The 23,326-nt window shown below is 32.6% G+C and overlaps 3 protein-coding genes across 5 annotated transcripts; all 3 read right to left on the bottom strand.

Annotated features, from left to right (window-relative positions):
- Positions 1-935: 935 nt before the first annotated feature.
- LOC140048109 (uncharacterized) lies at positions 936-9,098 on the bottom strand. 2 transcript variants are annotated; one of them, XM_072093128.1, is made up of 5 exons: positions 8,972-9,098; positions 7,804-8,014; positions 3,190-3,705; positions 2,890-2,952; positions 939-2,800 (listed from the first exon to the last, which is right to left on the bottom strand). In XM_072093128.1, exons 2-5 carry the CDS (start codon positions 7,945-7,947, stop codon positions 2,576-2,578), a joined length of 948 nt encoding a protein of 315 aa, XP_071949229.1. In that variant the 5' UTR covers positions 7,948-8,014; positions 8,972-9,098; the 3' UTR covers positions 939-2,575. The 2 variants fall into 2 exon arrangements, with proteins under 2 accessions (XP_071949231.1, XP_071949229.1); XM_072093130.1 differs by lacking the exons at positions 7,804-8,014; positions 8,972-9,098 and adding an exon at positions 4,785-5,006 and having other exon boundaries at positions 936-2,800.
- A 373-nt stretch (positions 9,099-9,471) lies between these two features.
- LOC140047478 (3'-5' exoribonuclease 1-like) lies at positions 9,472-13,309 on the bottom strand. 2 transcript variants are annotated; one of them, XM_072092523.1, is made up of 6 exons: positions 12,913-13,309; positions 12,607-12,719; positions 12,195-12,408; positions 11,585-11,668; positions 10,511-10,620; positions 9,479-10,201 (listed from the first exon to the last, which is right to left on the bottom strand). In XM_072092523.1, exons 1-6 carry the CDS (start codon positions 13,153-13,155, stop codon positions 9,904-9,906), a joined length of 1,062 nt encoding a protein of 353 aa, XP_071948624.1. In that variant the 5' UTR covers positions 13,156-13,309; the 3' UTR covers positions 9,479-9,903. The 2 variants fall into 2 exon arrangements, with proteins under 2 accessions (XP_071948623.1, XP_071948624.1); XM_072092522.1 differs by lacking the exons at positions 11,585-11,668; positions 12,195-12,408; positions 12,607-12,719; positions 12,913-13,309 and adding an exon at positions 10,721-11,574 and having other exon boundaries at positions 9,472-10,201.
- Positions 13,310-14,405: 1,096 nt separating this feature from the next.
- LOC140047477 (uncharacterized) lies at positions 14,406-18,462 on the bottom strand. Its single transcript, XM_072092521.1, has 6 exons — positions 18,304-18,462; positions 16,961-17,420; positions 16,626-16,722; positions 16,119-16,249; positions 15,903-16,025; positions 14,406-15,726 (listed from the first exon to the last, which is right to left on the bottom strand). Exons 1-6 carry the CDS (start codon positions 18,354-18,356, stop codon positions 15,547-15,549), a joined length of 1,044 nt encoding a protein of 347 aa, XP_071948622.1. The 5' UTR covers positions 18,357-18,462; the 3' UTR covers positions 14,406-15,546.
- Between the last annotated feature and the right edge of the window lie 4,864 nt (positions 18,463-23,326).

Here is a 23,326-nt window from a genome sequence, read left to right as displayed (position 1 = left end):
TATCACCGGGCGGTTTAGAACTAATGTTCTTTGCCTGTCGTGTTTATATATATTATATTAATGAAATGTATTATTTGTAACTCGTACTTACTTTTTTTAATAACTTATTCATTTGTTTTATTATTGAATGAAAGAAAGAAAATAAATGTTTACGTTGAGTTGAGTTGAGTTGATATCACCATTGGAAATATCAATAAAACATGTTATTAAATGCTTATAAAATATATAAAGTTGTTTACTTAACGAAATTCGGACAAATTCATTGCTCTAACTTTGTGTAGTAACGATCAGAGAGATTCATGGTACACGCGCGAGAGAAAACATTCCGCTGCGGGTGATTCGCATCCACCAATCAAATCAGCTGGAATCCTAAATCATTCAACCGTGAGCAATGCCAATCGCGAGAAAGCTCAGCTTTGATTGGCTTACGATGACATCATATCACAAAATGGTGGTTTTGTAGTTGAGCCTCACGGAATATTCAGTTCCAAAAATGAAATACATGGATATTTTTTATGGTATAATGTGCTTTTTCTTTAAAAATTTTGAATAATAAAGGCCTCATATCGAGAAAAAAACCCGTTTTTTTTGCACTTATAATAAATATATCTTAGACAAAAAAGCACATGGCATGTGGAACTATAATCTCTTAGCGTAGGAAGACATACAAATCCCAGGTCATGAGAGGCTCAACTGCATGCAAAAACAAGGTTTTAGGGTAAGGTCAAAGACTTTTGAGTAAACAATCTACCGCGTACGGCCGTACGTACGTGCTACACATTTTTTACGTGTTTCGTTAGATGTAATGAAAATAAAAAATAGTTGATCTGAAGGGATCAATGATGATATGATATGTAAATAAACAAACACTCAAAAGAATTATGTTTACAGTTCAATTATTGTCAGAATAAATAGTTTATTTTTTTCCCCGGCACCTTTGTTTGCCGACGGCCGCGATGATGTGCCGACGGAAACGAAATCAGGGGGGGGGGGGGCCGGCCCCCGGCCCCCGGCCCCCTACTGGATACGCCACTGTACTTATTTATTTATTTTCCGTCACATTCAAACCCGCCACTAGAATGGATTAAAATATTTAAAACAATATAAAATATTTTAAAACATAATAAAAACTCTATAGGCCTATATCACATATACCCATACCCATTACTGTTTTTCTTCAAATTAATTTGTTTAAATCATGTTCCAGATAGTTTCATTATGTTACATCATAGAGATATTATAGTGAACTATAATATCTCTATGGTTACATATATGTTAAATCGTTTTCATAAAGTGTGAACTGTTTTTTCTTAATTAATCTTTTATCCATCCAAGCATCCATGAAATATTAATGAAGTACCGTGTTGCTTTAGGTAGTAATTGATCACGTTTGAATGCTTGTACCAGTAATTTGCATTTGCATTAATTCATTATAATCTTGTTTTGATCCTAAAACTATATTGCAATATTCACATCGCTGTTCAAAAAGTATATAAGGATTGATTGATAGCTTACTTTTCTTTTGTAAATTATTATACTGTTATTATAATTACTGTTTATTATTTTGGTAGTCATGACATTTACAGTAATTATATAGTAGGCATATATTAATATATACTGATATATATTAAATATAGTTCAATTTGGTCATTATAACTCTTGATGCTATTAAAAAGCAACAAAAAACACACATTTTTATTTTGCCGTCAGTGGCAAGCTTCCCAGTGATGATATAGAACGTTATTTCTGATTGGTCAGTAGTTTATTTGGACATATTTTGTCTTGTCACGACGAAACCTACATATTTATGTTAAAGCATTAATGACGACAGTAAAGCGTAGTTCAAGTCATTTAATCATTTTTCATTGATATTTCTGGTTATTGTGTCAATGATCCTTATTACGTTCTTATAAACAAAATAATTCATGTCGTAAAAAAAATTGTAGCAAAGAAAAATAATTATTTTTATATTTAAATTGATTATCAGTATATTATATATTCATTGATATAAATTGTTTGTAATACTGTGGCCCTTTAAAGGTTGTCAAATAAACTGATATGAAGACATTCCATATTATATAAATATGAACTGAACAATATGAAAATATTTGGAAAATTTTGTCATGCATTTATTTCATTTTAGAGATCACAAGGAAGTTTCTTTGTAAAATCTGCAGGGAACAATTGTATATACATTTCTTACTGAAGTTAAAGCAAATTTGTCAGGTTGGTAGTCACAGGAACTTGAGTCAAGTCAATTGCTTGTGATCTCTTACAGTGGGGTATTTGGTAGTAGTAGGTAGAACATGTGGTAATTATATTGAATTGAGAAAAAGGAATTAATCTGAATTTCATCATCAATCAGTTGTGCCCCAGAAATGAATTAAACATATTTAAATTCCATCATTTGAATAAAGAGATGAGGAAATCTGTGAGAATGAAGAGGTTCAACCAGGAACCTTCTGCTCAATATGCTAACCATTAGACCACTGATATTAATGTATATATTATATATACTGTATTAAAATCACAGGCACAAAATATACTGTATATACAGGGCTATTATTAATTACAATTATTTTAAACCACATGTATCTAAGTGTTCTACGAGTAAATGATGATTATTAAAAGAAAAACTTTTAAAACATGCTGGGCATTGAAGATCATCTTTGTTAAAACTGTCCATTTCATCATCAGTTTTAGCGGCGTCGATTTCCACATCATCAGACAGCCCTGACCCATTGTATTGCAAGCGTCCTTGATGATCAATACCTCTTGACCTCATTCCAGCTTCAAAAGACTATTAGGAGGACAAAACAAAATTATTATTAATATTTGGAGCCGTTTACAATAATTAGTTTCCATTTTTTGGAATAAAAATGTACTTACTCTTGCTGCTGTAGTTTCCCAGTTTCTATATGGATATGATGTTTCATCTTGTTTGTTTAATAACTGTAATAACAACAAACAACATGGTTACAGGATAATAAGGTCTATATAAGGAAGAGATGGTAACAAAAGCTATATCATCTAGAATTTGTGTCAAAGATTAGAACTCTGAGCTGACAGAGGAGAGTCTTGAATTAAAGAGGAGCCTTTTCAAGCTAGAGTAGCAACTACTCAAGTGCAATAAGCTGGAAGAATGTTTGAAAGGGCCGTACAGTAGAATCATGAATGTGAGTGACTTACTGTAAGTTTGTCAATAGTTCTTTTAGCTTCCAATAACTCTAATCTGGTTGATTCATACTTTTCTTGAACAGCTTCACGATCCTTCCGTTCTTTTCTAAAATCCTCAACATATACATTCACTTGTTGTCGAAGGAATTCGATCATTGTCATACTTTCTTCTGACTGATTATTAGTCTTTAGTTCTGCCTTAAGTTTCTGAATTTCAGCTTCTTTAAGTTCCAACTGTGCTTTTAATTCAATATTCTCAGTTTTTAAAACATTCTCCTGGCTTGATTTCATATCCATAATTTTCCGTTCAGACATCTGTATGTGATCTTTATGCATCGTTAGCTGCCGTATCATTATTGCACGTTCTCGATCCCTTTCCTGATCTTTTACCTCACGTTGATCATTGTATCGTTGCCAGTTTGTGTTCATCCTCATAACTTGATATAACTGTTCAGTGAGTTTCTTTATTTCTTCATCTTTAGATTCAAGCTTCATTCTTAATGAATGTTTATCAGTTTCTACATTCATCTGTGAAAACAATACTAAACAGTAAACAATCTTGCTACATTTCCCTGAACTTACTGTAGTTGTTCACACAAATGTAATTTGCTGTATTCATTTATCTTTAAGAGCTTTCAGGACAGCAATGCAGTATATTTTATCATTATTCCAATGTCAAGCCTTCTGTTTTATCCCTTTTCAGAATTACACAATATCAAAGAATATATATCACAAGAATGAGTATTCCGCGATTTTTGCATGAGAAATTTGTAACAGAGAGCTCCAGTGAGTGATGCCCGCCCTCATAAGGGCGGATGTATACATACTAAATAAGACTTGATTTAATAGATATTATACATGTCACATTAAATAGAATTATGATAATAGTTTTTGCAATTGTAAACTATTTTATAATACATATTTATTAACAAACTAGTGTACATTCACTTTTACAGACAATTATTTACTAACATGCTAAGTTAGTTCACAAAAAAGGCCTAACACAGCAACACCAAAAATCAATGAATCGTTACTCAGCACGGCCTATTCTTTACCATTGCCGTGTACTACTCTACGCCCGGTAAATTAAGTATTGTTTTTATGATATAAATTAGTATAAAATACATGTTATTAATAGGACAAAATGTTAAATGTTATTAACATTTATTTGTTTTACCAGAAACAAGTTAAATATAGGAATATTATTAAACAATCCTTCGTGAAAACGCGTAAACACCAACACGCCCGGTCACGCTATCGTAGCGCCCGGTTGATAAAGCAAACTGTTTATACGGCAGTTTTTACTAAATAAATTGCATAAAACGAACAATTAATATCCAAATAGTATTTAACATGATGTTGGCATGTAGTTGATAACATTTTTTATCATGAAAATACTACCGGTGGTCTAGCCTTTGATTATTGAAACCGTCACAAAAAGTTGTATACATCCCAGATACATCCACACTTATGGCGGCGCCCTACCACATGGACAATATTACTGTTACAGGGAAAATCGCGGATTACTCATTCTTGTGATATATATTCTTTGACAATATGTAGTATGAAAATCATGATTACAAACAAAATTACAAACTTATACCTACATCAAAAAATGAATGTGTGTGTCTTTCACAATTGTACAAACGGCAGTTTTTACACATCAAAAATAAATGATTAATAGAAGCAAACAACAACCAGAGCAGCAACATAGACGATATGTATTCAATATCTGTATTTACTAAGTCTAAAAAATGTATACTGTACAGTATATTTGGAAAAGGAAGTTGTTCTGGATCACAGCACTCTTACAATGCTTTACATTATTTTGAATACAAAGAAAATATTTATACCGAAATAACAATTTATAAACAAATGTTGGAAAGTTGGAAAACCTAAAATACCACCAACAGTAACAGTTTATTAATCTACACATCTACCACTATATCAGTAGTCTCTTACTATGTTGAATGATCTATGATTATTTAATGTGCCTTGACAATACTGTACTGTACATAGAACATGATAATACATGGTACAGAGATCAGCCAGGCAGCCAAGGTTTCGTAACAGCAAATACAAAAAAAAAAAAAACATTTATTGATGGAAAGCATACAGATGATAGCATGATCTATCAAAGAAACAGGGTGTCCTAACTGCAAATTAATAAAAAAAAAAGATTTTATGTAATGTATGCAGGAAAACATAACTGAATTTACTAATATTTTTAAATTATGTATGCAAGCAAACAAGGAAGTGAGATAATAATAATATACAGTACACTGAGAAGAGGGGAATATTTTAAATAATACCCAATTTTACTTTGTCATGAACCAACATGCTGATTGGTCATTTTAAAGAAACAAGAATTCAAACAGTGTGTAATGAAAGTGTTAAGTATTTTCACTTTATCGGAAATGTTCAATAAATGAAATCTGATTACGGCATTGTTAGTAAGCAGGAAGAGTGAAAATACACTGTTATTAAATGTTAATACAGTAATAGTTAAATTTTAGTGGGAGATTTATAACCAATGATTTCATAATCAATAACGTTTTATTAATTATTTTATATTATGTCTTTGGGATATATCTTCATTTTGGGTGTGTCTCAAGTTGAGAAGATGCCATGGATCAGTGATTTTTCCACTAATGTGACTCGAGCTTATAGTCGCCATATAGTATTTTTCATATTATGAATTTGCAAACAGAATTATTATTAAGCTTCTGTATGCGGCAAAACCTACTATTTTACTAAGACATTTAAGGAAATAAAAGTAATGAGGTGTACAAAAAAAACATTAAATTAATTAATTTACAATTACTCTTGCGATACAGAATGACAGATACAAAATGATCACTTATAAAATATTTCAAGCACATGACAGTAGGTAGTCACAAGTTGGATAGCATTAGCAGTGCACTAATTGGCAACTAAGAAATCACAAATATGTAAGTCACATTTGAACATTTTGATACTTTTATAATATATTAATTATTATTACTAGATGGTACGCTCGCTTACCATCTAGGTCGTGCCCACAGATGGTTCTCGAATACACAGTAATTTCAGCGTAACAAAACTGGCGATTTCAAAAAAAATTAGCACCCTAGGAATTACTTCCGAAGGAGAAACTTATCACATAAAGAGTCCAAATTTTTGATCTGGACTCATTTAAAGAAACCCAATTTGTGTTTTGTATGTAACATTAGGTTTGAGGGATGGGAAAGCGGATAAGTACAAAGAGCAACAATTAAATATATTCTTTATGCACTCAGTAACGAAATATTTTGTTCATGTTTTATAGGCCTATAAATAATACACCTCTAAATACAGTAAAACATTTGCGATTTAATACTTTGTTAAAACTGTCACTTTCATAATCGATTGAAATATTAAAGTACATGTCACGATACACCACTACGACGTTTATATTATTGGTAATTATTAATTAATAATTAATACAAAAGTTGAGAGGGAACTGTCAGTATAAAGTTTATTTGTATATAATAATGTGTTTATATATCTAACACTAACAGTGAAGCCTAACCACAATCTCAGTAATAAAGTTTATTTGTATATATTTTTTTATTACATCTAACAGTACGAACATTCACAGTAAGAAATGTTCGATTCAAATGAGGACCAAAAATAGTTAATAGGTATTTACAGTATTGTCAAAGTATTGCAAGTTTATTCTCAAAGGGCCCATATATTTACCTACCGTATGTGTTTTAAACCAAGGGCTCATAAATTTACCTACTTGTGTTAAACCAAACTCTGGCAGACTGAGAGATTGAGATGTTCCATTCATCGCAAATCAATACATTTGTATAATCGTATCAAAATAGTATTTTTTAAAGAAAATCGGCCTGTCTTCAACATTATGATGCTGTACTCTAGCTGTTCAACCGGTTTTCAGCTATTAAAAACAATTATCGTAGGAGGAGAATAGGAAAATGCGAAGCCTCCTCGCATTTTTGTGGCGGGTATTTTTCAAGATGGACATCCATTAGACAGTGTATACCACGATCGAAAACACCCCTATTTGGGGCAAATCGTTGAACCTAAATTCGTTTTAATCGTCAATAACTAATTATCTAACTTAATTTAATTAGTAAACAGGGTTACATCAGGTGGTTAAAATCAGTACCGAAAGTACGAACCAACTTTATATACCATCGAGTAAAAATTCTAGAAGTAAGGCGTGATTTACCGAATTTTGCCCTTACGTAAATTTATATTAGATAAGAAGGTACTACTAAGCTACAATACATTTGTGATTATCACCACCAGGATGTTACACAAATTCTATATCCAGATTTCCTACACAGAAAGGTTTTGTAACATTTTAACAGTGTATGTACTGTACACTTAGTGGTCATAAACTAAAGCAGGATATATTATATTGATGCAATAAAATATCAAGTTTCCAATAATTGAAATTGCATATTACTGATGTAACTTTCTAAATTAGGAAACAAAACTGATGATGAAAACCAACAACAAGAATATAAACAAATTATTTTTCTGTTTAACTTGTTAAATTGTTGGGGGATTTTCTGAACACAATCATGGATTTAATTAATAAATGAGGAAACAAAATATGACCTTTTTTGTACTTACCTGGTGCATATCTTCTACAAAACTTGGTATGACGATTTTATCTGCTGTTCTGTACTTGTGTGTTCCACGTGAAATTAGGGGTGACCTTTTGCAGGTTGATCCTTCTACACTACTTCCAATGTAGAGGTCCTCCATGTCCATCATGACAAATGCTTTTTATCGGTGATGACTTTTAAGACATGCAGTAAGTCTATGTCTTGTCAACAATTACCTAAAAATAAAAGTGTAATCAATCAATTACAATATTTCAATACATGCACTTGAATGAATGTATGATTCACTGCATACATTTGATACATTTAACTGTATTTTAATTTATACAATACTTAAATCATTGTCCTAATGATTTCACTACAAGGTCATTTCCTACCATGTATATACTTTTGATGACCAAACCACGTTTGTATCCTGAATGTGATCAGGTTCAAGTTTGTGCCTGCCCTGCATTACATAATACATGTCTTACAGTGTAAATTATTATTATTGTTTTATAACACATACAGTTCTAAAGTAAACTTTAATTTAATAAATTGGCTGATCCATCTTCAACAAGGCGCAGTATAGAGGAGGGTACGCACTACAGAGTAATTTTCGAACATAACATAGGGGGTCAGTAAACAACCTCTCATGGCAACAATTCTAAATATGTTTATAAAAAAATGCTGAACATGCATTAGAACTAATTCAAATGACAATGATGCATAATTAACCAATCAAATATATACAATTTTTATATATTAAATGTTATATACAGTACTACTACTAGCCTGGCCCTATGCCTATTTATTATGCAGTATTTATTTGTATTTTATAAACACACCGTCCTAGGCCTAGACCTATTGTAGTGTCAATTATTTCAATGAACGCCCAAACAATCCTAGGTCTAGAAAAGGCATTAGGGGCCTAGGCCTAGCCTCTAGTATGGAGAGGGGGCCTCTAGGCTCTGCTCTACTAGGCCTAGGGCCTAGTACTAAAATAGTTACTAAATTATAAATACTAATAAGGCCTCCTAGCTAGGGATGGGAGGATAACCCTAGCCTAGCTAGGCTATATTTCCTAGGTAGTAGCCTAGAGTAGTAGTACTCTGTATAGGCTAGTAGTTTACCATACCATAAAAAGATCAATTAATATCAAAGAAACAAATGTAAAGTAAGTGGCACATACTGACCCAAATTACAGATTTAACTGTAAAACAACACAACACAAAACCTTGCTGGGGGATACGCGGAAGCCATTTTGTTGACGTGACGTAGGCTACAACGTACCACCAGTTTATACCACCGAAGATTATTGTATACGAGTTATATACTGTATATAGTGTAGTGTGCGCACCTCAGCTCCAGAGCGATAGCAAATCAGTTAATCAAAAAAGTATGCTAGGTATTAGGTGGCAGCACAAAATTATGCCACATTATCATCTCCCACAAAAGCGAAAAATTATGCTAGATTTGGTTAAAATTATGCTAGATTTCTTTAAAAAAATGCCAGATCATGGGAAATATTCTTCAAAAATTTATTTTTCAGGATTATGCTAGATTTTCTATAATTATTGCTTTATGCCAAATGTCTCAATTAGATTTGGCCAATGAATGATAAAACGTTGTGACCAGCCAAGCGTAAAAAACAAAAGTTAAGTGTCTTCAGAGCAGGATACCATGTTAATTTTAATAAATCTAACTTTTAAACGGAGGGTTGTATGAGAAAATAATTTACTGACTGTAAAATGTTCTTAAAAGACAAATGATAAAATTGAAAAACTGTTTTGATAAAATCCATGAATCATTTTTCAGCAAACTTCAAACGACAGACAAATGACGTAATGCTAATCCTAGATCGTTGCAAATCGAAAGTTCCCTATTTGTCATCACAACAAAAACAGTATAAAAACTCTGCTGAAACAATATATTAATTACCTAGAAAAAAAGTACTTTTTTTAATGACTGTAAACAAATGTTGTGCTATATTCAAACTTTAATTACGGAAATAAGTGTTAGATAAATCAGATTTTCAGTCTAGGTATGAAAGTGAGTTTTCACAGCTTTGTTATACTGTATTTAATTAGCACATATACATTGTTATTTTGATCATTTTTCTAATTCATTAATGTGCATTAGGTGAGAAATTAGTGTCAAATGAATCGTTACAATCCAAAATACACCCATCTTCCATCAGTATGACAGCAATCCGTGCAATATTTCTTGCATCCGATATTCCTCTATGAGGGCGTCCTTCAAAAGTAAGTTCATGTGCAGTCAGCATATTTTTTAGACTCATTCGAGGTAAATGATAAAAATTGCTCATAGCTTTACAAATGTTCACCCATTTTCTGCAAAAATTAGGAAATGGAACTTGACTGAGATGGCATTGCACGTTCAGAAACAGATTCATATCCCATGGCCTGAAAACATAAAAGGTTATATATATTCAGAAATTTGTTACAGTATAGATGCATTAAAACGGTAAATTAAATTTCATTACATACCAAGGACAAGCTTAGTATTAGTATATCCAGAAAAAGAATATACTAGAAGAACATCAAATAAATGTTACATTTTTCAACTATAAAACCTTTTTTAATTTGCATTTTCAAAATTAATTATTTTTGTGCTTTTTAAATTTTCTGTTCAGTGCTTAGATGTGCCCTGCATTTTTATGCTTTAGAAATTGACCATTATTATTATTTCCATTTTAATGTAGCATTACATACCCATCACATGCTACTGCAAATGTATAGTAGGTTCCTAGTCCCTTAGAGTCCATCCATTTACAAACTTTTTTCCATACATCTGGAAACAACTCTGCACTATCAACCATACTCTAAAATTCATACCAATTAATTGATGATTGTTAGATGATGATAAATACAATAATGTGAATGATAGGTGGTTGTGGAGAGCTGAGGCAACCACATACCTACCTGTGTAATACTTGTGAGATCTGTACAAAATTGATAGGTGGTTGTGGAGAGCTGAAGCCACCACATGCCTACCTGTGTAATACTTGTGAGATCTGTACAAAATTGATAGGTGGTTGTGGAGAGCTGAAGCCACCACATACCTACCTGTGTAATACTTGTGAGATCTGTACAAAATTGATAGGTGGTTGTGGAGAGCTGAGGCAACCACATACCTACCTGTGTAATACTTGTGAGATCTGTACAAAATTGATAGGTGGTTGTGGAGAGCTGAGGCAACCACATACCTACCTGTGTAATACTTGTGAGATCTGTACAAAATTGATAGGTGGTTGTGGAGAGCTGAGGCCACCACATACCTACCTGTGTAATACTTGTGAGATCTGTACAAAATTGATAGGTGGTTGTGGAGAGCTGAAGCCACCACATACCTACCTGTGTAATACTTGTGAGATCTGTACAAAATTGATAGGTGGTTGTGGAGAGCTGAGGCCACCACATACCTACCTGTGTAATACTTGTGAGATCTGTACAAAATTGATAGGTGGTTGTGGAGAGCTGAAGCCACCACACACCTACCTGTGTAATACTTGTGAGATCTGTACAAAATTGATAGGTGGTTGTGGAGAGCTGAAGCCACCACATACCTACCTGTGTAATACTTGTGAGATCTGTACAAAATTGATAGGTGGTTGTGGAGAGCTGAAGCCACCACATACCTACCTGTGTAATACTTGTGAGATCTGTACAAAATTGATAGGTGGTTGTGGAGAGCTGAGGCCACCACATACCTACCTGTGTAATACTTGTGAGATATGTACAAAATTGATAGGTGGTTGTGGAGAGCTGAGGCCACCACATACCTACCTGTGTAATACTTGTGAGATCTGTACAAAATTGGGTTAATTTTGGATTAAATGTAGGACGACAAAATGCTTGGAATTCATCTTCCTGAAAAATCAAATATCATTGAAAAATAATTATGAGTGTACATACCAAAAATGAAATTATTATTGTCTATAGTCTATAGTTATTTAGAAAAAAAAGTTACTTTTTTTTATGTTGATAGTAGTAATAATATTCACTTATGAGCGACACCAGCCAACCTATTTTTTTGTTCAGCTTATGTATAATACAGTATAATAATAATACTGTACGTTTGAAATGTTTTATCTCTTTACCAATATTAAGTGGTATTGCTGTTTAGCACCTACACTATTGAGAGACCTGAACTACATCAAGCAATTACATACAAATGGATAGTGTTTACAATGAGTTAATGCAACATTGTTCAATAGTTTTGTTTTTGCAAGACCTTTTTACACAAAACATAAACATTATATACACATGAATGAAACATCGTTTCTTACACAATTTAGTGTTGCTCATCGAGTGATAAATACAGTAGTATTTTTAATTTGTTTATACTTTTTAATTTGAAAATTGGTTCAAGTCTACTAGATTAATCTGAACTTACAACTTCAAGAGTGCTTGTGTTTATTAACACAATAGGAAACTCAATTATTTCAGGAACAAAATCTGGTGGTTCTGGTTCTTCGCATGTTGCTTCATAGTCTATCACTAGTAAATAGTCAAATTGTTGATGCATCGATTGGAAGCCTGACTCTGCTGCAAGCTGTCGTTGTTTATAGTAAGATTTCAGTCTAGACTTTAATATATCAATTCTCCCTCTAAAGAAAGATAAAAATAGCATTTGTTTGCAAAAAAATCTAGAATGATATATGACAATGCACACAAATATTAAAAGGGAAGTTTAAAGGAAAAGGTTAATTTGAAGGGGGCCATATTGAAGGTTACAGTAGAAAAGGGTAAAAGTTTATTTTGGGTGGAAAAGTTTGTCTGGGTACCCACTGATCTACACAACTTACCGAGTGTTCAGCTTTAAAGTACCAAGTTTTGCTTTAACTTCACTAGCATTCAGTTTGTTTATTTCACCATTTTTACGAGAAATTTGTTTGAATACCGGATGACTTTTATCTATCTATATAAAAAAAGAACAGAGAACTGTATACTAGGTTTAGGTAGGCAGGCCTGGAAGCAGGTGAAATATGAATACAGTATTTGTAATTCAGACATTGTCATTGTATTACAGTGAGTACAGTACTAATTTGTTGGCTTGAATGTTTTTGTCTCTTCTTCTCGTCATATAATATAGACAATTCTGTCATCAGTACCTTATTAATATTATTAAATCTACTGGTCACGCCGCTGGATTGATCTGTGGAAGTAAACTTAGGTCTAGGCCTAGACTGTTTTCTATCCCCATGGACCCCACAACAATCATCCAAGCAGAGGTGTTTTAGTTCTTTATCAAGTGTGGCTAGACCTCCTTGGCTGGAGGAGTCCCTCACACTTCGGCTTTTTTGCGGACAGGCTGTAGGCCTAGTAGTACCGGCCTCCACTGACGACGACGTCATTCTTGAAACAATAAACAACGCAAACAGAAACACAACTGTAGTGTTAATACAATATAAAGCAGAATGATTTGCATAGTATAAATGAACACGTCATTATTGTAAATATATAGGCCTACTAATCGCTGCTCTCTTTTGTGTAATCTCTCCTGGCTCTCTTCCGCCCTCTAGGCTCTAGAAAACAAAGAATCGAATTATCTCGAATGAGCAATCCGCGGTTTTACATGAAACATACAGTAATATTTCCATGTGATAGGGCGCCGCATACGTCGGGATGTATATAACATTTTGTGACTGTCTAAGCAAGGAGGTATAAAATCACTAGACCACCGGTAGGGTTTTCATAATAAAAAATGTTATCAACTACATGCTAAAAATATGTTAAATTCTATTTTGATGTTAGTTTACTGCCGAATAATAGACAGTCAACTACCAGGCATCTACAGGTTGGGTTTTCACGAATAGGCCTAATGATAGTTTATTACTAATTAACATTTCAATGTTTAATTGTTTCTGGTAGAAAAAATATATATTAATTAAATTAGACATTGTAGTCTATTAAGAACTAGTTTATAGTAATCATTACTTGAATTACTTGGTGATGATTAGTACACGGCAAAATGGAAAATAATAGGACTGCTGGGTAAAAACGCATGGTTGATTTTGGTTTTGCTGTTAAACCTTTCTAAACAAATTTAGCATGTTGGTAAAATCATTTTTTAATAGTATTTCATTAAATTTTTTTCTATGAAATGTTAGTCGACTTATATTATCTCGATGGGATACTCTCTCCAACCCCACTCCCCGGCCGTGAATTTTGTGGATGCGCTCCCATGGAGGTATAATACCTCAATGCGCTACCGATTCAAATATTTATTTCTCACAATACACCATGCAATACAAAACTACTTTTTTTATTAAATGGAAAAAGCAAAGTTGTTTCTGTTATTTATATTTTAATTTAAAAAAAAAAAAAGAACAAATTGAGATCAGACGGCAGGCAGCTCAATACTTGCGCTTCGAGCCACCTAAAAATAAAACCACACACCTGATTAATTTTGAAAAATATCCATTGACTTAGATACATGGCCGGACATATGAAGTTTCGCCCTCTATCTATTATCGAGACGTTAGGAGTGCAGTGTGTGACGTCACAAGAGTGGTGGGGAATCCCCTTTCCCTTGAAAAAGAGGAGAAAATTATGACCGCAGCCCAGATGGTCATACAATGGCATACATACAATATACAATGTATAAGCCTTTTTGTTTATTTTAATGCAGAAAACCATACATATACAGTAGTACATAAGAATTCAGTTATCTTTGTAATCTGGGAGAAAATGTGAAAACCAGGAAACCAGTCTAAAAGAATTACTGGAGTGTTTGTATTTGTCTAACCTCATATAGAAATAAACTGTATTTAAACACACATTCATTTTTTAGGAATTTTTTATATTACTGTCAGTAAGTGATTTTATTGACTGACCTTCTTCCCACTATCACCTAAAGACATAAAATGGATCAAACTACAAATATACATATAAAAATAAATATTTCTTTTGGATAAACAAATCTGCATAAAATTTAGGTTTAGTTTGGCTTTCGTATTTTACTTACTCTGCATGCACCTTCATTCAAGAAGTGTGCCACTGTGTAGCTTTCAAATAAATGATTATTATATCTTTCCTGGTTGTTTTCTTCCACTCATTTCAAGTTGTAATTTAGTTTGGGCCAACCTAGTAATATTTGACTTTGACGAAGAAACGATTGAACAATAAACGACTACCGTACATGAGTGGAGAAACAACTAAGAAACACAAGAAAGCAAAACCAAACTTAAATTTTCTATAAATAATGAAAATGGAATGTATTATACAGAATAACATTTATAGTTTAACTATGTACCTCTACAAACTTCAGTTGATAATGCAGCAAATATATATCCCTCTCACTAATCTGGACCACAGGGGTGGGGTATCCCAATGGTTTAAATTAAATTAGGCCTGGTAATCATAGTTAATAAATATGTACTAAATATGTATTTTTTTCGAACAATGTGATTAAATAAACCTACTGTAACCCTAAACCAATTGCCTGGGCCTCAAAGTGCATATGAAAGTTGATCTAGCTACTACAGTAAATTATTATTATCATTGACTAAGAAACCTATATTAGATGCATGACCCCACTAAAAAAACATTTCATTTTTTGGACACTCTATTATGAATTATAATTATTAATATTCAAACCTGTTTTAACAGTGACACAAAATAGAAAAATTCCTCTACCAGCATTTTAGTATACTGTTTGCTTATAGCAGTTTCTTTCTGGGTAAATAAAAACATAGACCTGAATAAGTCAACTTAAAACCTTTCAAAACACCCAATAGGTTCAGTTAAAATTGTTCATCATCTGCCACATAATCTGCACTCAGACGGCTGTACTTGTAGTTGGGAATTACTAATCCGCTATTTTTCTTTTTTCCATAAATGAACCTTACAAGGATGGTTAAGAATACTCCACAGGCAATACCAGTTGCGATGTAGCCAATAATTTTCCAATTAAATGACTTGCTCTAAGGAAAATGGCATTATAATATTTACTTATTACAAACAAAAGCATAAAATTGTTATATAGTTAGTTAGATACCTACATACAAGAATGTGAGTATATATTAATTATTATGTATTATTTAAATCTTTTATTAGATCAATTTTAATAATAAAAAAACAAATCATTAGATTTAATAACCTGTTGTTTGTTTGGTGATTTTGGTTTTCTTGGATGTTGAGATGCCGCAGATGGGTTCACAGTAGTAGTAGTAGTAACCATTGAAGTACATGTGCCTATTGCAAGAGGGCAGCAACAGCCATCCTTAAAACAAACATCAGAGAATTAACATTAGAATTACAATACAAATTATTACTAATAATATATTTTTTTCTTTTATATACAATATTTGCAAACCTGAGAGCAATGGTTTTCGGTAAGACTTAATCTTGAACATTTATCTTCGCTGAAATTGTTGCATGCTGCTATGACTTTGTCTGTTCCATTGCTTTCAAACATGAAACCATCAGCTTTTTTGGAGGTGTCAACTGTAAAATATTATGTTACAACAAATTTAGGATAGGAGTACAATACATTTGGAAAGCATTGGTTACGTATGCCATAGCTCCTTGAGTCACACAAAAACAAAAAGCTGGGTTTATATTAGTTGAAGGGAAAACTAAAATAAACAACATATTGACTTTTCAAAAATTACACTGGGTAATTTGTAGTATTTAATTGCTGTAGACTTGTTCTACCACCAGAAACATGGACAAGGAGAGTTTTGAACTTGTGCAGAATTTATGGCTATAGGTTGCAGTGCACTTAGATAGGTGACTCAATGAATACAATATAATAACATTGAAAGTTGTCAAAAGTAATTGTGCAATATATATTAGGGCAATTCACATTTAAAAAACTTACTGTAATATTGCTTCATACAATTATTGGGTAAAGCAACGTCATACTTGATATGATACTGTAAAAACTTGAGGTCATTACAACCGATTGTATTGCAGACCTGGAATACATACAAGTTTGTAGGGTTATTTGGATATTTAATAATTTTGATTAGTGTATGTGAATTCTGTAATCTGATTAGTCAATATGTACGAGAGATAATTCCAAATTACTTGGTAAAACAGATTCAATTTCAATAGATCTATTATTGTTGTCCTCCACTACTACCCTAAACTTACTTGAAGAGCAAAATATAGCAATTATTGGCTAGGAGAGGGGAATATACAATACATTTGTACCTTATCAGAAGAACCATCATAGCAGGTAAAAGTGGCATTCCACCACAAGTTATTGAAATATAATTTGTCTTCTGTTTGTGCTATTAAAATCTGACAACATGGTGGTGGTGTAGGATTATCGTCTCGTTTCTTCCGGCTTTTCCTTCCAGAATCTGATGCAGCAGAGGTTGATTGTGTTTTGGTAGTACTAAGTTCTTGTTTAGTCGTCTGGACAGGTTGGTATTCATTAGTAGTTGCATCTGGTGTTAGGGTAGCAGAAGGTTCATCTTGTTCCTCAGTAGTATGATGTGTAGAAAGTTTAACAGTCGTAGTTGCTGGCAAAACTGTTGAAGCTGTTTTCTGTGTATAAGCTGCCGAAGGTGTCACGTTTTCTGCAGAGCATGAACTCAGTTTGATTCTTACACTTCCGGAAGATGTAGCCCAGCCAACATAACAGACACAGTTTTTAGATGCCACAGCACTAGAAGTTATTGAACATCATTTAATTATTAATAACTAGTACTGATGATAAGGACTAGAGGGTACACTTGCACTTGTCTTATATGATGCATTACAATTCACCTTTTTTTGGCTTTGAAAACAACATCTTTATGAGAGAACTAGGCAGTGGCATTTTTTGGTTAATTTTCATTTCAATCATGTGCTCTTCAGTAGTAGTTCCATTTAGTTCTACTAACTGCACATTAAAAGTTCTATTTAATGGTTCTATTGCATGTTCAGTTTTTTGTAAATTTACATATTGAGAATATGCTACATAGCGGTGGTGACTGAAGTGATAACAAGACATATAGTAAATAAGAACGATACATATGCAAAATATGGGAATTTGATTTGTTGGCGACCAATTTAAGTGTCACCATTTATTGCATGGTGTCGGCAAGCCTTTTCAAAGCAATGCAGCTCATGTTAATAAGAAAAATGTGCTGTTGCATGTACATTTTAACCGCCATGACAACTAAATATTATGAGATACAACATTAAATTAAAACAATAAAAAGAAAAAAGAAATTTTAATATCTTTATATCTAAATAAATAAATGTATGTGGCTCGCCATAGAAATCGGTTGTGGCCGAAACTGTCTGGTGGTGGGTCGAAACGGTAATATGCCGGCCTAGGCTATACAATATACAGAGAGACTACTAGTACTAGGCTTGGCTGGGATTACTCTGCTACTATACTCTGTAGTGGGATTCCCCTGTAGTGTATGGCCTAAGCAGGGAGTTGTAAACAACTCCCTCTGGCCTATAATAAGCTAAGTATAAAGTATAAAGTATAATGTTATGTGTAGTCTAGGTAGGCCCTAGCTAGGTAGTTGTAGATTAAATACTTAAGCAGGTCTTACCTTACTTGAAAGAGAGAAATTACGACAAAAATCTTCATATCCATTATAGGCATAGGCCTACATACAAGCAAGGCTAGATTTAATAATTAATATTGAAACAAAACAAAACACATCTCTCTAGGCCTAGGCTAGATGATTTTCGTAGTGAGTCTTCCTCCTCCGCCCTCTATATACTGTATTCACGTTGTGTCTCGATCATAACTTCTTTTCACACGACGCCGTCACACACACACACACACACACACGTCGTACCCACGCGCAACACACAGTTTAATAAATTATTAAATTCTTCAATTGAAAATGTAATAAACATTCATTTTATTTAATAAACATATTATATTTTAATAAATTTTACAATGTTGAAATACAAAACACAGTATATTTATATATATAAATCTAAGGCAAACTAGATTTAATTCGTCACTATGACGAATTATAGGTTATATGCATTGATTTAAATAAAGATAGTTGATTTTTAAAAGATAAATTGATTTATTGATTTTCTCAGAATCTTTAATTATTTATAATATATTATAGGACCTTGCTAACGCGAACACCATAGCCGGTATCACAATCCGATCAAAGATCCATATGCGTATAATGTCATAAACCACATTTGTTGTTACATAATAATAAAGACATAAGTTAATTTTTATCTAGATTTCATTATAAATCATGTATATAATCTATACACTAAGAAATAAATTTGAACAAACAATACGGATAATAAAAAAAAAAATCTTATTTCGTTTCCCAAGGTGAGACTCGATCTCGGTACCTTGAATGCCATAGAGACGAGCACAGACCACCGAGAGCCGTACACAACTGACTAAAAGTTGTAGAAAAATTCCTCCGTGTATTTACTATGCAGTAACCACTTTGATGCAAATAGATTATTACATACTGAAACGAATTATAATTTTTTACTATGATGACATCTTTAAAATGTATACAAATGATGCACTGTCAAACTACATACTTTTAACTTTAATATATGAATTTTTGAAGGAAGAAAGTTAATGTTAAGTTTGTTATTTTGGCCTCAGAAAATGTCATAATTTGTTTGATTGTCGAAATTATTTTTTTTAAATTTAATATGCAATTAATGATGACTTAATCAACTTTTGTTCTCTTTATTTGATAATAAATCATACATATGATACATACACTTCAAGAAAAAGAAATAAAAAATAGGTGTTCCCCTGCATTCTGACGATATATATTAATTTTAAAATTTAGCATATTTTCACCATTTTGTTAACTTATACGTGCGTAGCCAGTCACTTTTGACGTGCTCGTATAACGCAATTTCGAGTTGAAACCTGAATCAAATATGATGATATTATTAAAGAAAGATTGTAAAACAGAAATCGGGCAAAAAGAGTGCGCATTAACGTTTAACGCGCAGTGTGCGTGCAAAAATCTGCGCACTCATGGCAATTTTTTAAACGCTTAAAATTGCCTGAAACGTACTCTAATTTCATCGAAAATAAATTTTGACAATTTTAAACACTTTAAGCGCGCGTACGCAAGCGTTATATGAGCTACGCACGTAATTGTATTGCCATATGATGAAATATGACCTGAAATTTATGAGTACCAAATTTTGTTTAATTGTGATTCATGCTTGTAAAGATATGATTACAAACGTGATTTCGTAAAATCGCACGTAGACCGCGTAATTTTTGATTGCGCATCGTGAAAATATAACCACACCGATTCCTGGCCATAAGGAATATACTCTGAAAACTTGACTTAGCTAGATGAAACTGATGCCAAGATAATTCACGGACAAAATAGTGCTAAGGAAAGAATAGATAAACTAGATTTAATTCGTCACTATGACGAATTATAGGTTATATGCATTGATTTTAATAAAGATAATTGATTTTTAAAAGATATTTTGATTCATTGATTTTCTCAGATTCTTTAATTATTTATAATATATGATAGGACCTTGCTAACGCGAATACAATAGCCGGTATCACAATCCGATCAAAGATCCCTCTGCGTATAATGTCATAAACCACATTTGCTGTTACATAATAATAAAGACATAAGTTATTTTTTATCTAGATTTCATTATAAATCATGTGTATAATATATACACTAAGAAATAAATTTGAACAAACAATACGAATAATAAAAAAAAAATCTTATTTCGTTTCCAAAGGTGAGACTCGATCTCGGTACCTTGAGTGCCATAGACACGAGCACACACCACCGAGCCATACACAACTGTCTAAAAATTGTAGAAAAATTCCTCCGTGTATTTACTATGCAGTAACCACTTTGGTGCAGATAGATTATTACATACCGCAATGAATTATAATTTTTTACTATGATGACATCTCTAAAAATGTACAAAAATGATGCACTGTCAAACTATATACTTTTAACTTTAATATATGAACTTTTGGAGGAAGAAAGTTAATGTTAAGTTTGTTATTTTGGCCTAAGAAAATGTCATAATTTGTTTGATTGTCGAAATGATTTTTTTTTAATTTAATATGCAATTAATTATGGCTTAATCAACTTTTGTTCTCTTAGTTTAATAATAAATCATACATAAGATACATACACTTCAAGAAAATGAAATAAAAAATATGTGTTCCCGAGCATTCTGACGATCTATATTAATTTTAAAATTTAGCATATTTTCACCATTTTGTTAACTTACACGTGCGTAGCCTGTCACTTTTGACGTGCTCGTATAAGGCAATTACGCGTTGAAAAGTGAATAAAATATGATGATATTATTAAAGAAAGGTTGTACAACCGAAATCGGACAAAAAGAGTGCGCATTAACGTATAACGCGCAGTGCGCGTGCAAAAATCTGCGCACTCATGGCAATTTTTTAAACGCTTAAAATTGCCTGAAACGTACTCTAATTTCATCGAAAATAAATTTTGACAATTTTGAACATTTTAAGCGCGCGTACGCAAGCGTTATATGCGCTACGCACGTAATTGTATTGCCATATGATGAAATATGACCTGAAATTTATGAGTACCAAATTTTGTTTAATTGTGATTCATGCTTGTGAAGATATGATTACAAACGTGATTTCGTAAAATCGCGCGTAGACCGCGTAATTTTTGATTACGCATCGTGAAAATATAACCACATCGATTCCTGGCCATAAGGAATATACTCTGAAAAATTGACTTAAATAGATGAAACTGATATCAAGATAATTCACGGACAAAATAGTGCTAAGGAAAGAATAAATAAATAAATAAATAAAGATTTTGACAGAATCAAGAGGTTATATGCATGATAATGCATATAACCTAACTAGATCTAAACTCGTCACTTGAGGACGAGTTTGGTTATCCGCCCGCAACAAAACGTATCTTGCGTATTCAAGTACTTCTAAGTTATGACTTTTCCCAAAAAAAGTAGGCTATTCAAAATTAAAACTGCCCCTTCAGTGTAATAACCAAATAAACCCTTTTAATTAATTGTTTCCCCGTGACGGGACTCGAACCCGGTACCTCTGATACCAAAGTCGGTTGCACTACACATCGAGCCATATGAGCACCTGCTGAAGAAAATCCGAAGAAAGAGTCCTCGTTCGTTCGGTATGTCGTGAACCCCCCTCGATGCAAGTTGATTATTACATATCGAACTTAAATCATAATTTTTACTATGATGAAATCTTCACAAATTTTAAACAGTTACATATTATGAAAGTGCATACTTTCAAGTTTTATATATTAACATGTAAAGAAAAAAGATAAACGTTATGTTTATTGTTTTAATCTTTGAATATGTTTATGTTTGTTTGATGATAATTATTTCAAACATTACATTTAATATGCAAATAATGTAGCCATCAAACACTTTTTAACATTCACGACTATAATAAATTATACCTATGATTAATACACTGCAAGAAAATAAAATAAAAAATGGGGGTAACCTTGCATTCTGATGAACTGTTTCATTTTTAAAAGTAGACATATTTAGGAACATTTTCATAATTTGTTGACGTTTTCGTGCGCAACCTGTCGTGTTTAACGTGCTCGTAGAACGCCATTTCAAGTTGAAAAGTGAATAAAATAACGTAAAATTGTTAACCGAAGATTTAAAAACACAAATCGTGTAAAAGAAATGTTTATACGTGTTCCCTGCGCCGTGCGCGCGTAAAAATGTGCGCACCAGTGGCAATTTTTTAAACGCTTAAAATGACCTGAATCGTGCTCTAATTTAATCAGAAATTGATTTGAAGCATTTTAAAATTTCAAACGCCATTTACGCGCGCACTTTCTAATGTTACAAATTGCGGTAACGTTAAAAAAGTTAACTATTGATGTGAAGCAAACGTGGCTGAAAATGACGTTAAAAAATATTCATTTGTGTCGAAGTTATAACCAATTTAAGATTTTCCGAAAATCACGCGTAACTTACGCTACGCGGCTCTGACATCGTCAAAAAGCTTGGCTGGACAACTTCAGTAAAATGTCTAAATGCTCAACAAGTTACAACATATTATGTTTACACGTTGAAGAGAAACAGCGTGCACAAAATAAGAAGAGTAAAATATTTCAAACGCAATTTACGCGAAAACTTTCTAATCTCCAAAAATTTGTTAAACATTCCAAAAGTTAGCCATTGATGTGAAGAAAACGTGGCTGAAAATTTCGTTAAAAAATATTTATCGGTTTCGAAGTTATGACCGATTTAAGATTTTCAGAAAATCGCGCGTAACTTACGCTACGCGGATCTGACATTGTCAAAAAGCTTGGCAGTACATCTTCAGTTAAATGTCTATATGTTGACGAAGTTACAACATGTTATGTTAACACGTTAAAGAGAAAACGCGTGCACAAAATCCGAGAAAGAAAGAAGAATAACTAGAACTTAAACTCGTCACTTGAGGACGAGTTTGGTTATCCGCCCGCAACAAAACGTATTTTGCGTATTAAAGTACTTCTTAGTTATGACTTTTCCAAAAAAAGTAGCCTATTCAAAATTAAAACTGCCCTTTCAGTGTAATAACCAAAAAAATCCTTTTAA

This window comes from Antedon mediterranea, chromosome 4 (genome assembly GCF_964355755.1).
Source record: "Antedon mediterranea chromosome 4, ecAntMedi1.1, whole genome shotgun sequence".
In the NCBI taxonomy this organism is placed as follows: Eukaryota; Metazoa; Echinodermata; class Crinoidea; order Comatulida; family Antedonidae; genus Antedon; species Antedon mediterranea.
The sequence above is the reverse complement of the archived record's forward strand: the minus strand, read 5'-3'. Positions and strand labels throughout refer to the sequence as shown.

Coding starts and splice junctions, on each gene's coding strand:
- LOC140048109 (XM_072093128.1), bottom strand. CDS start 7,947: ATGATGGACATGGAGGACCTCTACATTGGAAGTAGTGTAGAAGGATCA. Junction 3,706..7,803: donor TTGTAGAAGATATGCACCAG/GTAAGTACAAAA, acceptor TTGTTTTCACAG/ATGAATGTAGAAACTGATAA. Junction 2,953..3,189: donor GAACTATTGACAAACTTACA/GTAAGTCACTCA, acceptor TTGTTATTACAG/TTATTAAACAAACAAGATGA.
- LOC140047478 (XM_072092522.1), bottom strand. CDS start 11,506: ATGTGGTGGCCTCAGCTCTCCACAACCACCTATCAATTTTGTACAGAT. Junction 10,621..10,720: donor ATCTCACAAGTATTACACAG/GTAGGTATGTGG, acceptor TATGAATTTTAG/AGTATGGTTGATAGTGCAGA. Junction 10,202..10,510: donor TTTGCAGTAGCATGTGATGG/GTATGTAATGCT, acceptor TTATGTTTTCAG/GCCATGGGATATGAATCTGT.
- LOC140047477 (XM_072092521.1), bottom strand. CDS start 18,356: ATGCCTATAATGGATATGAAGATTTTTGTCGTAATTTCTCTCTTTCAA. Junction 16,723..16,960: donor ATGATGGTTCTTCTGATAAG/GTACAAATGTAT, acceptor TATGTATTCCAG/GTCTGCAATACAATCGGTTG. Junction 16,026..16,118: donor CCGAAAACCATTGCTCTCAG/GTTTGCAAATAT, acceptor GTTTGTTTTAAG/GATGGCTGTTGCTGCCCTCT.